Genomic DNA, 14,145 nt, shown 5'->3' on the forward strand with positions numbered 1-14,145 from the left:
CGGGCAATGCCCTCAGCCCCTGCCATCGAAGCACGGCCTTGGGAGAGGGCCAGCCCACGCTGCATTTGAATTCACGAAACTCCGACAAAAATCTCACATTATTTCTTTTAAAGGCACAGAATGACAAACCATAAACCTAGCACCACCTTTGTGTTAACGTGGGTGGCATGAGGCAGAAGGTTTACGAGAGGAAAATAACTGGGTTGCATGTGCCCTGCTAAGTCCTTTCTCCCTATTACAAACAAAAAATTAAATTTAAAAACCCGTCCATACACAGCCATTAGTTTTGCTAATACTGCAAGAAGACCAGAACTGATACAACAGCCACTCAGCAGCTTGGCTATATTCAACTCATATTCAGTTGCAATTTTCCCCATAAAAATAGGTATATACCAATGGATTCGATTGCTGAAGAACTAAAATAAATAATAAAACAGCATAAAATGCGTGACAATTTCTATCCAAAACCAGACCCTGGCACAGCTTGCCCAGAGAATCTGTGGCTGCCCCATCCTTGGAAGCCAGGTTGGATGGAGTTTAGAGCACCTGGGATAGTGGAAGGTGTCTCTGCCAAAAAAACCCTGAATGAAACTGCCATTATAGTTTTAAATTTACCATGTCTATGGATTTTGTTGTAGAAGAGGCTTCTTTCCACAGGAAACAGTGAGCTTTACACTGAAATGTTTGTGTCCTCTCTTTGTGTGACATCGCTTTCTATCTTCATAAAGACCAGCTTCAGTCTTTCCTGAGGAACATTTATTTCTATTAGAATGGAAGAGAAATATGGAGTTTTAGGTCCTGAAATTTCTATTTAAAGTCCCATTATAGTTTAGCGTTAAATAGCATAACAGCTTGATTTCTCCCTCTCCTCATTAAGTGTTGAACAGCTGAGATAAAAACTGAAATATATTAAACACTTCCACTTCACAGTTTAAAACACTGGTCAGTGCCTGCCAATAACAAGAAATAAAAGAAATATATATAAGTAATAATAAAAGAGATAAAAATTAAAGAGCTGTTTCTAAATGAAGGGCCATATTCTGTTCTTCTTGCCATCTACTAAAAAGCTACTTAAACAGTGTGCTGCCAGCTCTGCAGTGTGGTCAGAATGCATTTGCAGAAAATATATTTTTCTCTTACTCAGCAGCAGTTCAAACAGTTTTTGAAAGTATCAGACAAATGTGCAGAAAAATATTCAAGGTGATAACCAGGATTTTCATAGCTGAGTTGCTTCCATTTCTTCTCTACCTCAAGATGAGTGCCGTGCCAGTCACATCCGTGTGTAGCAAGAAGCAAAACAACCAGTGTTTAGCTGAGTCAGCTGTGTCTGTGACTTGCCTTCAAATAGCAAGGGCTTGGGCTCTTAATTATGGATGGGGAGATTAATTTGCACAGACCTCAAGTATCCAGTGACCCTCAAATCCATTGTTTTGGGCACAGATACCCATGGGAGTGCTAATATTAAAGCTACAATCATACTTTAACAAAAACTCCAAGAGTGGCTTCAACTTCAACTGAAGAAATGTTAGGGGAAAGAAAAGGTTTCATTTCATCTCTGAATAATTTCTGAGTAAGGCCTAATTCAAATCTCTCAATTCTTTTTTAACTGTATGGCACAGCTGCAATAAATGCATTATTCCTCCAAGTATACTACCATGCACACAAAGCTTGGGAGTATGTGCAACCAATTAAATCAGTGCAAAAATTAATTTCAGTGGTCTCTGTCAAATTGTGGCTTACTTAAACCACTAGTATTCCTCCCACACTTGCACAAGCATTTACCAACACTGAATCAGAATCAGGTCTCAGAACCTTTACTTCCAATTCAACAAACATCTGCTTAAGAAAAGGGACTAACTTAACTATTCAAGACAATACTTCTCCCCTCCTACAAATTTCTATCAGCTTCTTCATAAAGGCTTAGTGAATTAATCTTTGCTACTCTCTATTTCTTTTCTACTCCCTTTTGCCAGCTGTAAAAACTTTAAAAACTAGTACTACATTCCAAAAAGATCATATCAGTTGTTACAGAGTGCGTGGAAATAATAGACTTACATCTCCCCTCTGGAAGAATATCTCATGAAATACCTAGTATTTTACAGCATTCAAGCAATACCCTTCATATATATATATGTATAAAGCAGTCTCATGTCCCAAAGAAAATAGAAAGTCTCACTCTGGAAATTAATTAAGACTTTAAATCTTGCCTTATTCCTTACAAATTCTTTGTTCATTAGACCACCCTATACTTAGATTTTTTTCTTAAAAAAAACCAGCACAAATGAAAAATAACTATGAGAAGACTGGTAAGTCATTGCTCTGTTCAGAATGGTAGGAAGTGTTTTAATGACTGGTCAAGCATAAAAATTAATGGATAAGAGTCTTTGGCATAGAAATATGAAGGACTGTAGGATTTTAAAAGTAATTCAGTGCTGCCAGTGGCAGATTCTGCCTTATTTAAAGCTGCAGAAAGCTCTGAAAGTTTCCTGTATTGGAAGCTCCTTCAGCCCCAGCAGCCAGCAAAAGTTAATTCTGCATGTTGTGTTAGTCAGGGGAAGAAATGGATGGTGGAATCAGTGTCTTTTAAATAAAGAGAATCCACACATCTTTTTGTGTTTCAGCACAGGACAATTTAAATGACAGACACAGGTCATGGCTCCAAACCTCATTCAGCCACCACCCAACCCAAGGGATTTCTTCAGGGATTTTTCTTTTTTTTCCCTAAGGTCTCACAATTACCAGCTCCCTTGAGATAATATAGTGGCTTTCTATTCTTAGCTTATTTCTCCCCTCCCTCTCTCTCACACACATACACACACACACACTTCCTACTCAAAACAAGACCCAGTGAAACCCTCTGCCCACATAGTTATAATTCCCAAGAGAACTTGCATATGCTTTTGTTTTGGGCAGTGACAATGTGCATATGTTTTGATTTCAGCCCCCCACATTGGTTCTCAGGCTCCACTTTAATGAAGACAGACCAGCTATTAAACTCACCAGTTTCAGCAAGCTACAACCCAGCTTCCAGAGTTCCTCTGACCTTGCAAGTTGGAGTGAGATTTTCTAACATGTTGCCTGTTAAAGGGTATTACGGAGTAAATGTTTTGGGTTAGCAAATACACACATTTTCCTGTTGGTGTTTGTTTTGAAAAGTGTACAGTGCTTGGACTCTTTCATAACAAGCCTGAGATAAAGATCAAGAGTAGTAAGTCAGATAAGTGCTGTGAAGAGGAACAGCAAAGTTGCCCCTGAGCTTACGTTAGTTAGTAAGGAGAAGTCCAAGAACAGTGGAAATGGACAGATAAGTTTTTGTAGTTGTCATTCCTCACCATTAAAGTGAGTTGCATCTGCTAAAAACAGAAAACCCACAGAGATATAATCAAACTGATTCAATTAATTTTCTGTTTACTTGCACATAAACAAGTGATAAAAACCTTGCTGGATATTTTGCAGGAAATTTCTTAAGCTTTTCCTCTTCTTCCTAAATACTCCGTGCCTGGGAGAGGAAAGAGTTTGGGGCAGTCCCAGTCAGCCAGACGGCTATCTTTAATAGAGACGTAATCATTTTTGCTTTAAAAGTTACATGAGTCACAAATCATCCCTGTCATGTGAAGCCAGAGTCATCACAGTTGGAAGAAAAAAGGTGCCCCAAATGAAGTTTGCCACAGATACCTGAATTATGATACTGCTTGGAACTGAAAGACAAGGAGATTCCACCTTCTGGAGCACAGAAATCATGGATTCAAATTCCAGCACTGTGGTGGTGACTGGTAAGATTTTTATTTCATTCTTTGAGCCAGAGATGGTAAGCACGCATGCTTGATCTTTGTCATAAACAGTTTCCTGGAGGGAAAAAGAGTAGCAAATGGCCATACTAACATTTCCAAATGGAAAATAACTTGCTGTGCCTTCCTAAGAAAAATCAGATGCATGTCAGAGGAAACAGACTGCAGTCTGCCCTCTTTACTGCCATCCAGTTGGGTTTGTTGTTCATTCTCTCCATGTTTTAATCTTTGTTGACATTCTCTCTGATCCAAACCACATAGCTCAAGGCAGTGCAGGCTACTATTAGATAAAGCTTACCCAAAAGAAGCTCTGAAGCAAGAAAACCAGGTTGCATCACAATGTCATACAGTCAGTGTCCAGAATTAGAGCAGCACATGGCAACTTTCAGGGGCTCAGTTTCATGGCAAGGTAAGGGAGTTTTAAACAGGAGATGCTGCCTCATCACTGCTAAACTAAACCATCCCATTTAAATATACCAAAGGAACATGCCTGAACATGCAGCACAAGGGACCAAATTTGGAGTTTCTCTTGTTGGCTCCAACGAGTGCAGCATCACAGAGGCAGAAGCAGCGGCTCAGAGAGTGCTGAGCTTTAAAAGGTTAAAGCTCCTAAGGAATGCTGCTGCTCGCTGTTCCTCTTGTTGCCACTGGCTCATCTAAGGGCAATCATTACACATATCTTGACATGTGAGTTGCTGGATAATTTTCCACTGCAGGTCATCTGAGGATATAGGAATGAGGGTGAAGCTACATCAAAGAGATTTGCATCTTGCTGTTTTCAATTAAACACTTTTCTTTTTTTTTTTAATAGCTGCAAGATGGGCAGAACTAGTCTGGCTTGCTCCAGCCGTAACTGCAGATGAGCTGGATGGGAGTGCAGGAGAGGGCAAGAGGTATTTGTTAACCTCCTAAAAGGCTGACAGTCTGGTTCTCTCCTATGATATTTATGGCACATACCCTTGTTGGGAACACTTCTTAGCACCCTGTTAGTTTTTTCCTCCCTTTAGATCACCATTTATGTCCAGAAATCTCCTTGGTCAAAAAGCTTTAGACTAGTTAAGACACACGTGCATCTTTCATCTACTACAGAGATTATCACAGCATGTCTCTGTCACATTTTCACCTGCTCAGAATATAAACCTGCTGGCAGGGAGCCCAGTTTATTATATGGAGCCCAGTAACATTCACCCAGTTACCTTTCAACATTGCTGCAGGTACTGCAGTAAAACTCTCATACAATTAGTTATTTTTCATAAAAATTTTATCCTAAGCAGTAGTTTCTCAGGGCCACCCCTGACACAAGTGCTTCACTGTGAGCTACTTAATAACTTTATTATAATTCTGCAATTCTGCACAGACAGGTACAGAAACTTGTACAACTACAGCTCCAAAATGGAGCAGGTGCCACCCAAATTTTGCTCTCAAAGCAGAGTGGGAATAATGGGGTTTTATGTTTCCTGGAAATGTGAAATGAACACCATTTTCTTTGTTCCCTCACCACAGGAGAAACTCAAACCTGGAGAACATATTGTCAAAAATATAAGCTTTTCATAACATTAAAGAGAAAAGATGGAGCAGTCATGAAATAAATATTAACAAATTAAGAAATGCTTAAAGTCTAGCACTAATTAAGCTGTCACAAGCCTGCATTTAGCTTAATTGTCTCTACATACAAGTAGCTTTCACTGTGCAAAATGGCAATCATCTGCTGTCAAGTATTTACTTGTCCATTTAAGGATTTTAAATATTTAAGAGTAATAGCATTAAAACCATTTCACAAACTCATTTTCCTGACACCCAGTATCTAGGACTTAGCAACACTCTGGATTGAGAACATTAATCGAGATTAATAAAGATAGTGGGAGTTTTCCTTCAAACTTTTAAATGACAAAATGCCCATCTGCTCAAAATTAGGTCTTTTCCCTTTTTATTAAAAAAAATCCTTTCACAAAAAAAGATGCATAAAATTGAATGTAATACTTTGGAGTCAAAGTGTTCTTTCCCCTTTTCTCCTCTCTTTTCCTGGGGGAAAAAGTGAAGACATTTTTCCCAGCATCACAAAAAAGCACATTTTCCCAGATAGAAAACTGTTAAGTTTTCATTACTTGCTATTAAAATAAATCACAGATTAAATAAATTTTACTCTTTCAAACATTTTCATTAAATATGCATATCTTCATCTTCATGAGCTTTGACAATAAGAATGATACATTAACTGTGACCCGGGAGTTATTAATACCATAACTTTTAGTAGTGGTATTTCTGTGGATGGTGACCCTTCCCCAAAATCATCATTTACAGGATCTGTCCTATTGAAGGTACATTTATCCAGCTCCAGTTAAGGCTCTCTCATAGGAAAGGCTTGACATGAATGAAGATGGCAGGATTAGTTCTTTTATCAGTGAATATGCAAATTGAAAATACTATTCCCTTAAGTGTTACTAAAGCTAAATCCTATCTAAAAAACTCAACCTCCATAACCAAAAATAGGAAGATTAAGATCAAATATGTGTGTGCACACATCAGCACCTAATCTGTAATTGTAGAGTAAGCACAAGTTAAAACCTCCTTTCTTTCTTTTCAGGTTTTGGTCCCTTCAGACAATACCTGGTTAATTCTAGCTGGGAAGCAGTGAAGGTAGGCATAAAATAAAAGGAGGGAGGCATTTTATTTTTCAGCCATCCCAACACAAACTGGTTTTAGGCTTCCCATTCCCTTTTCATGACTCATCAAACAGAATTGTGCCTCATGGAGCAGACACCCAACATGGAACAAAGAGGATAATGCAGTAAAATATTATTTTACTTGCTTTATTTTTGGTGCCATTTAAGCACTTTAAAATATTATTCTTCATTTTAAAAATTTATTTTTACTCATAGTGCCTTTTCTACAACTATTGCATGTGCCACAGGTTATGTCTGTCTGCAGAAAACCACCATCTCTCCTACCACAGTTCATTTTATCCTGTCTGTGTGAGGTGATTTGCTTCTCACACAAGTGTAGCCTACTGAGTTCTCACTGCCTGCTTCAGGAACACAGAAGCTAAACTGTGCCAGCTCTAAGTGTGAGTTCACATTTCAGCTTTGGCTTCCACTTTCGAATGACAGTGAATTCTACAGTTAAATTGAAAACAAGGTCATTCAGAGGGTTTTTTTTCTCCATACACCTTGACCAGCAGTAATAAATCTCAGATGCAGTCTTGAAAATTCCTGCTTGTTTCCTAAATGTGTGCAGTAGAACAAATTTAGCTGGGGGATACAAAGACATGGTTTGGATACCTGGCTTTCAGCATCAGCTGATTCATTCTCCCTGTCACAGACAGCAGCCTTTCCTGGAGTTCAATTTCTTTCATAAGGTACCTATAAACAGAGTTATTCTGAGAGGATCTTCCACATAAGTTTTTAGCAATCCCAAGGTAGAAAGGAGGTTACACAATGAAATCTGAAACTAGTGGGGGAAACAGTCAAAGTAGTAAAATTAAATTGGAGCATTGATCCAAAATATACAAGAAATGACATATAATATTGGTAAAATGGAAAGTAGGACATGTAAAACAAACCAAGGGGGCTGTGTTCTATTATGAAGACTGAAACAAGTGCATACTTTTTTTAATGCTTTTGGACACTGAAATGAGAAAGTCAGCTATAGGAAAGTATTAGTAATGACAGAAAGGTGATGGCTCTACAGGACTATAACCATAGTACAAATTTTGGTGACAGCTACTGGATATCTGTTTTGAAACTGAAGTGCACTCAAGCCAAGATGATTGAAAAACAAAGAGCCAGTATGTTTTTCCAAAGACCAAAGCTATAGTAATTCCACCAAACCATACATATTTTCTATTCTAGCTTTGTTGGGTCAAGAATGCTGAGGGCAGCTTGGTGTTTGATAGAATAAATCTATTGCCCCTTCCAAGTCAGGAGGGGTGTTATCCCCGTAGGATAACAAGAAACAAAAATACTTCTGTGATACCTTTCCACACCCCAGTCATGACAGGAGACCCATAAATTATTTTAACTCCAACTTGACATGTGCCCTAAACCACAAATATTTGTCAGTTGACAGTGTTCTTGCTCATTATTTCCTGATTCCTATTGGTTCTAATTTTGGGTGCAAGATCATCCTCTTCTGGCTGAAAATAGAGCATACTCTTTATCTGCAAGCAAAACAGCCTCGTGAGGACGCACCGATGGGATGAGTTTTCTGTAACAATGCCATGAGCTGCCCATGCCAGGGACTTACATAACAAGGGCCACAGCATTCCCCAGCAAAACAGATGTCAGTCCTTGTGCATGGAGGAGAACAAATCCATTTCCCTCTGATGTGGCACCCTCTATGTGGAATTAATTTGTATTCAGACTGGGGATGCTGCTTTGGTTTCCTACTCCCTGGCAAAGGTGGTTAATTCAGGCAATTCAGAGAAATGTGCTGCAAATCTGGAAGCACTTTGAATTTTGATAGGCTTCTCCACACTAAATAGCAATCTCGTAGTATTGTTCCATTGGCCTCATTCAGGGGAGTAGCCCTATGATCTTCAGGAAGCTTATGCACATATATTAAAGATAGCAAAATTTAGTATTTACATCTGGAAGTAATCCTGTCTTGGCTTGGGGTACCTGCATAGATCACTGGAGTGACATAAAACCCTCCTGCCAAGTCTCTTTGCTGTGAACCATGCAAGTGTGCACTCAGATTCATCCTCAGCAACGTGCTGAGCAGCCAGAACGGACCTACTAAATATGACTGGTCATTTGGGTTAATGCCTTTGTAGCATTACCCAGAACTATCCTAATTATTACCCCAAAATAAAGTAGGTGCTTATCAAAGCCTGGATAACACCCTCAGTGATGATGTAATGCTGATACACACAGTCTTAGAAGCTCACATCCCAGAAGGGTCCTCATACCAAAAGCCTCTGAAATCCTGTAAAAATACAGTTAACAGTTCCAGTGTCCTACTTCCAAAGCAAAACCTCACTCTCTGTGCTCTTGAAAGGGATCCTTGGCCAAAGAACCATGGCTGCCCTTCTCTGAGCAATACTTGATCTTACACACAACTCTTTCCTTAAGCTCCTCCACAAGATGCTGCTGATGGGATCAGCTGTGCCAGTCCACCCTTTTTGCTGTGTCTCCTCCTGCAGAATGTCCTGTCTGCAGCTTGGCAGCAAAATGACCTTTCAGGGCACTCCACCACCAAGGTCAGAGTCCCCAGTTAATAAGGCACAAATGTAAGTTGAGTGACAACATTCATAGTGATTAAACTGTTAGTGCAAAGAACAGGTCACATTTCCAACTGCTTCTGGGAACTATGTCTGCTATCAGGAGATGAGGATCAGATCTCCCAGCACAGTTTTTCATCCTGCCACTGACCATGTGGTCTTTGGAAATCTGTCATTTAATCTGTCTCTCTCCCCTTCTGCTTGAGTTTCATCATCTGTGAAACCAAGACATTGCTATTTAGTGCCTTCATTTCTGTGTTGGAACTTTCTTACATCCCTGAAGTTTTAAGAAGGTTATCTACAGGATTAGAAAAAAACCCCAACTTAAAACAACCAAAACCCCAAACCAAACACATAAACAAAACCCCACAAACCAGCCACACAAAACACCTTTGTTTGCAATGTACTTGCAGTCTGGCTGGGCCAACTGAAGCCTTCTTGTTTCCTTTCTGCACCAGCATGAGCAGTTCACAAAATTAACACACACAACAACCTTCCCAGCAATCCAAATCAGTGAGAACTCAGGCAAAATCAGTGATGTTTTCCAGAGTTTTCTAGAAGTTCAAGTTATTTCCAACACACAGAGTTTCCAGCACCAACCTGAGCACAGTGCTGTGCAAATCACTTCTCTTTGGACCAGAACACCAGTGGACCAGGACTATGACCACAACTCACAACAGCTCATGGTCAGCAGCTGATAATGCTGGATTTCTTCTCCCTTCTAGAAGAACTTGCCAAGAAAGAATCTTCATGTTTTCTTTCTAACCACTTTTCCCATAAAACAATCCTCCCAAACTCCTCCTCCTTTGAAATTTCCTTTCCTGTTTCACTAACAAAAGACAGGCATTTGTTTACTGAATTCACTCACCAGTGTGAGTTTCCAGGTGCAGTTACCCTCCTCTAACCATCTTCAGTCTCCTACCTTAAATGCAAAATTGGTTCTGGTTAAGGCTGAGACAAGGAACAGCCTTTTTTTTATTTTGCTCCATGTTTACACATCTGGTGTAACAGGGTGTAAGCCCTGTCTAACAATGGGATTGTTAGACAACACAGTAACACACATTATTGACAACACGCTGAAATTGCTTAGGACATAGAGAACCATCTTCCTCTGACACAAATTCTTAGCCATGTGCTATTGGCCAGCTTCAGTTTGGTCCTGCACAAAAGTATTTCTGTGTGTTTCTGCCATGACAGCTGGTGACAACAGAATGTCTCGACCCAGAGAGCACGAGAGGAGAGCAGCATCACAGCTGCCTTTGGGTCTCCACATTCTGCACCAAAGTTAGGGGTAGATGAGTCCTCTAAGCCTTATAATTTAAAAGAAAGACTCTCACTAAATGTAAAAATTAAAAATGCTTTGGAAAAGCAAATGCTAATTGTGAACCAGCTGGGGTTTTCTTGTGTGGAGGCTCAGGCACAGTACAGCATTCTTCAGCGGGATGATGCAATGGGCTCTCAAAGACTGTCAGCGCCCACAGGAAAAAAGGCTGGCACTGTTCTCCAAATGTGTTTACTTCCCTGCAGGCATTGTTTCCTTGCTTGTGTCAAATAGTTTATTGAGCACAGCTAATCAATGCTTCCGCTGACAAGAAAATTGGAACAGTTTATATAGGAAGCGAGTGTTGAAGGGCAGATTTCCCAGAACTGTGGGCCTCATCCGCATGGGTATCCTGAGTGAGAAACAAAAACCTGAGAATTTGATGACACTGAATAGTTACAGGTCTCCTGGGCCAATAAGACACCTCCACTTTTGCCTGTGCCCCCTTAAAAACTTAACCTGTACCATCCTTTGGGAGTGGTTTACTCAAATGGAACAGGGATTTTCAACAACCATTCTATTTTCTGCGACAAAGCTTCCCACCTCAGATGAATTCCTTCTGCACTCTGCCACTGCAGCTGCTTACCTTCTGCTGAGGCCTAGGCCTGGTTTGTTAGCCCTGTTCCACTGACAAAATCATATCAAGTCTCTTCCATGTGACATTTATTCTCCAGACCATCTTCCAACCACCCGGCCAAGCTGCTGCTTTGAAGGGTGCTCTTGTTCCATTCACCTCAATTCTGAGCATAATCTTTTCTTTGGGAAAATAGTGTGGAAACTCAACTGTACATAATTGACAGAGAAGTAGCATCTCAGTGACATTTCCTTTTACTAGAGAAACATTCTAGACCAAAAAGTAAATTAAACTCATTCTAAATGTGACTTCCTCATGTTGACGGTGACCTTCAGCACAGCTTACCTGAACCTGATCAAGCTTGCAGACCTCTGGAGTGAAAAAGTCATGCTTAAGGCGAATTCTCCTTGGTTTTGTCTCTTGGCAGTGCAGTTTTTCTACCAGATCTTTCAGAGAAACAGCTCTTACCTACAGCAAAGCCTATTTAGATGCTTTCAAGAGTGGAGCTTTTCTGAGAGATGCTGCCTCATGTTTCCCCAGGGACCAATCCCGAAGCAATAACCCCTCACACCCTCTGGAGACTGAGCATCTTCTTGGAAAACACAACAATGGCTCCACACGGATAGACGTGACATTAGGAAACTGTTTAGCACATTTTAGTCTCTTCCAGTTAAAAGAGAGGGAGCAACAACAAAACAAATCTCATTGCAGACCAATGCTCAGGAACCATGGGCTAAGGTGTGGCTCTTTCAGGTGTTTCCTCAGTTGAATCAGCCCAGTTTGTTAATCAGTCAGAAATCCAATGCTCCTTCAAGTCCTCAGTGGCTTTTTTGTAAACACAGGAGCTGTCCAAGAGAGGCCTTGGTGAAAACATTGATCTCCAGATCATGCAGCTGCCAGTGGTTTACCGAAAAGCAAAGGAGCAAGTCTGCAAGATATGGACAACCCTTCAGCCACTGGTGGGTAATGATGAAGTTAAACAATCTCCTCCCCTCCCCTGAATACAATTAAAAAATCTCCAAGAGAGTATTGCAAAACATCAAACAACTCTGGAAAGTGACTGTTGAAACTGTGATGAAGGTTCAAGCTGAAATTCAGAACACACACTAATTAGCATGCTGGTCTAACCCCGTGCCAGTTAAACAGCATAACTGATGCTGAACAAAGGAAAGGAAAATATCTACCATAAACAGCAAAAAAAGGTACTGCTGCTCTGCAGTCCTGACTAGACACAACAAAAACTACAGCCTAATTTGGTTCTCATTGATAATACCTTATCAAAGTTTTCTTTAGACATGAGCAAGGCTCCCCACCTTGAAGCCAGTAATTCACATAATGCTTGGACCTTTTGCATCACATGTTTTTAAAAAGCAAGTCTCATTTTTAATTTCCTATTATTCACTCTGGTGGGAAAAACCAGCTTACAGTTCATGTTGGGCTGGCTTCGTCCACCACAGCACTCATCATCCTGGAGCAGTGTGGGAAGAACAAAGGCTACCAGGAGAGGGATGTGTGTGGCTTTCACCCAGAAGGTGCCTGCTGCGTGCTAGATGGCCCAGAAAAGATTGAATCTACAATTAATATGAAGAGTCTCTGGAAAAATGTCTCAGTGGAAGGGATTGATATCATCCTTTCCAGAGATGCAGGAAGGTAAACATCGCGTATCAGGGGCTCACAAAAACAACTCAATCTGCTCTTCTAACCCTGGAGGATCTTTGCCATGAGCTCTCCTCCAACCAAAATCACTCTGAAGCAAAGTCTTCAGAGGGGCACAGCTATGAAACTGGGATGATTTTAAATTTTATGTAAAGCAGCCTTCATGAAAAGCTACAGCCAGTAGATATTTTTCCATAGATTTGTAAATTCCAGAAGAAACAAGTTCCAACATAGCACACCCTGTGATGAGCAACTCAGTAAACCTCAGCTATTAAGAGAGTCTGAAAGCAATACAGACTAGGAGCAGATTTTAATCTATTTTTCTCATCTGGGAGGGATACAAAATGTAAATAGATACACTGGAGAACAGCAATTACAGGTACTGTTAGAACCAGGCCTGTGATCTCATTATGTGTTCCAGTAGCACTGAAGCAATTTTCTACTATGCTAGTCTTCACTGGAAAGGAAAACAAACCAGTAATTTTTATTTTATTTTAAACAAAAATCAGCTAATATTGGTCCTTAAATTCAATATATGCACCTGAATTTTAAAAGGTGAAATGATAAGAAAAATCCTTTCAGACAGGCAGATGTTATAACTTAGACAAAAACTGTGTTACATGGTTGTAATTTCCAGCAGGGTGTGTTACCTTTCCCACCCCACAAGAATGCCTGTCTTGTGATTTTTTTTTTATTTAAAGTTCTTTGTGGGTGGGTGTTTGAGAAACCAAACCATCAGATAAGCAACATTTGTTTCTCAAACTTGCTTTATTTCAGCATTTCCTTTATTCACTAAGCAAATATGTTCTTAATAATTTCATAAACCAGATCTGGTTTGGCTACTTAGAATATTTAAATTTAATCAAAGTTTACTGAGCCTTAATTCAGGTTCCTGGTTTTGTTTTGTTCTTAATATTGCAGGTACATCTGTGATTACACCTACTACACTTCTCTGTATTATGGCAATGGAAGAGCTGCTTTCATCCACGTCCCTCCATTATCTGAGTCGGTAACAGCAGAATTTCTAGGAAAAGCATTACAGACCATTATCTTAGCAATGTTAGAACAGTGTGGGGAACAAAGAGAGATGGATCACAGAGGGAAAAAATGAGGATTTCTTAGAATGCAATTCCTTACCTCTGAAATGAAGCAGATTTAAAGATTATTTAAAACCCACACACAAAGGATTTTATAGCCCACGTTACTTTCAGTGGAATTTCCTTGCAAAACCCAAACGTTTGTATCTCTTAGAAAAGGCTTGAGGGGAAAAAACCCAAGTGATTGGTGGTTCATATTGGTAACAATAAAGTTGTTCAGATTTCAGAAATTGTGCAACTGGATTGAAAACATTTTAGATGCTTAATCCTGGTTCTGTTGGTTAGAAAGACATCAATAAAGACTTGCTGACCCCAGATGGATGCTCACAGCTGTAAGGACTCAGCACAGGATGGATCAGAGATCCCCCTCAGCCCCTGTCTGAGTCCAGAGTTCAGCCCACAAAAAATTTGGGTATGGGGGAAATCAAAACACACTTGGGGATTCTGGTGTGGGAAGTTTTACAGTTCTTTCTTACTGACCTGCTGTGGAT

The 14,145-nt window shown here is 40.0% G+C and overlaps 1 protein-coding gene across 1 annotated transcript; it reads left to right on the forward strand.

Annotated features, from left to right (window-relative positions):
* Nucleotides 1-4,606: 4,606 nt before the first annotated feature.
* On the forward strand, nt 4,607-13,785 carry PGPEP1L (pyroglutamyl-peptidase I like). Its single transcript, XM_031059699.1, is given in 6 exon segments — nt 4,607-4,639; nt 4,642-4,681; nt 6,373-6,425; nt 11,744-11,860; nt 12,322-12,551; nt 13,479-13,785. Coding segments are annotated over 6 exon segments (663 nt in total). The 3' UTR covers nt 13,669-13,785.
* The last annotated feature ends 360 nt before the right edge of the window (nt 13,786-14,145 follow it).

This window comes from Geospiza fortis, unplaced genomic scaffold, assembly GCF_000277835.1.
Source record: "Geospiza fortis unplaced genomic scaffold, GeoFor_1.0 scaffold2, whole genome shotgun sequence".
In the NCBI taxonomy this organism is placed as follows: Eukaryota; Metazoa; Chordata; class Aves; order Passeriformes; family Thraupidae; genus Geospiza; species Geospiza fortis.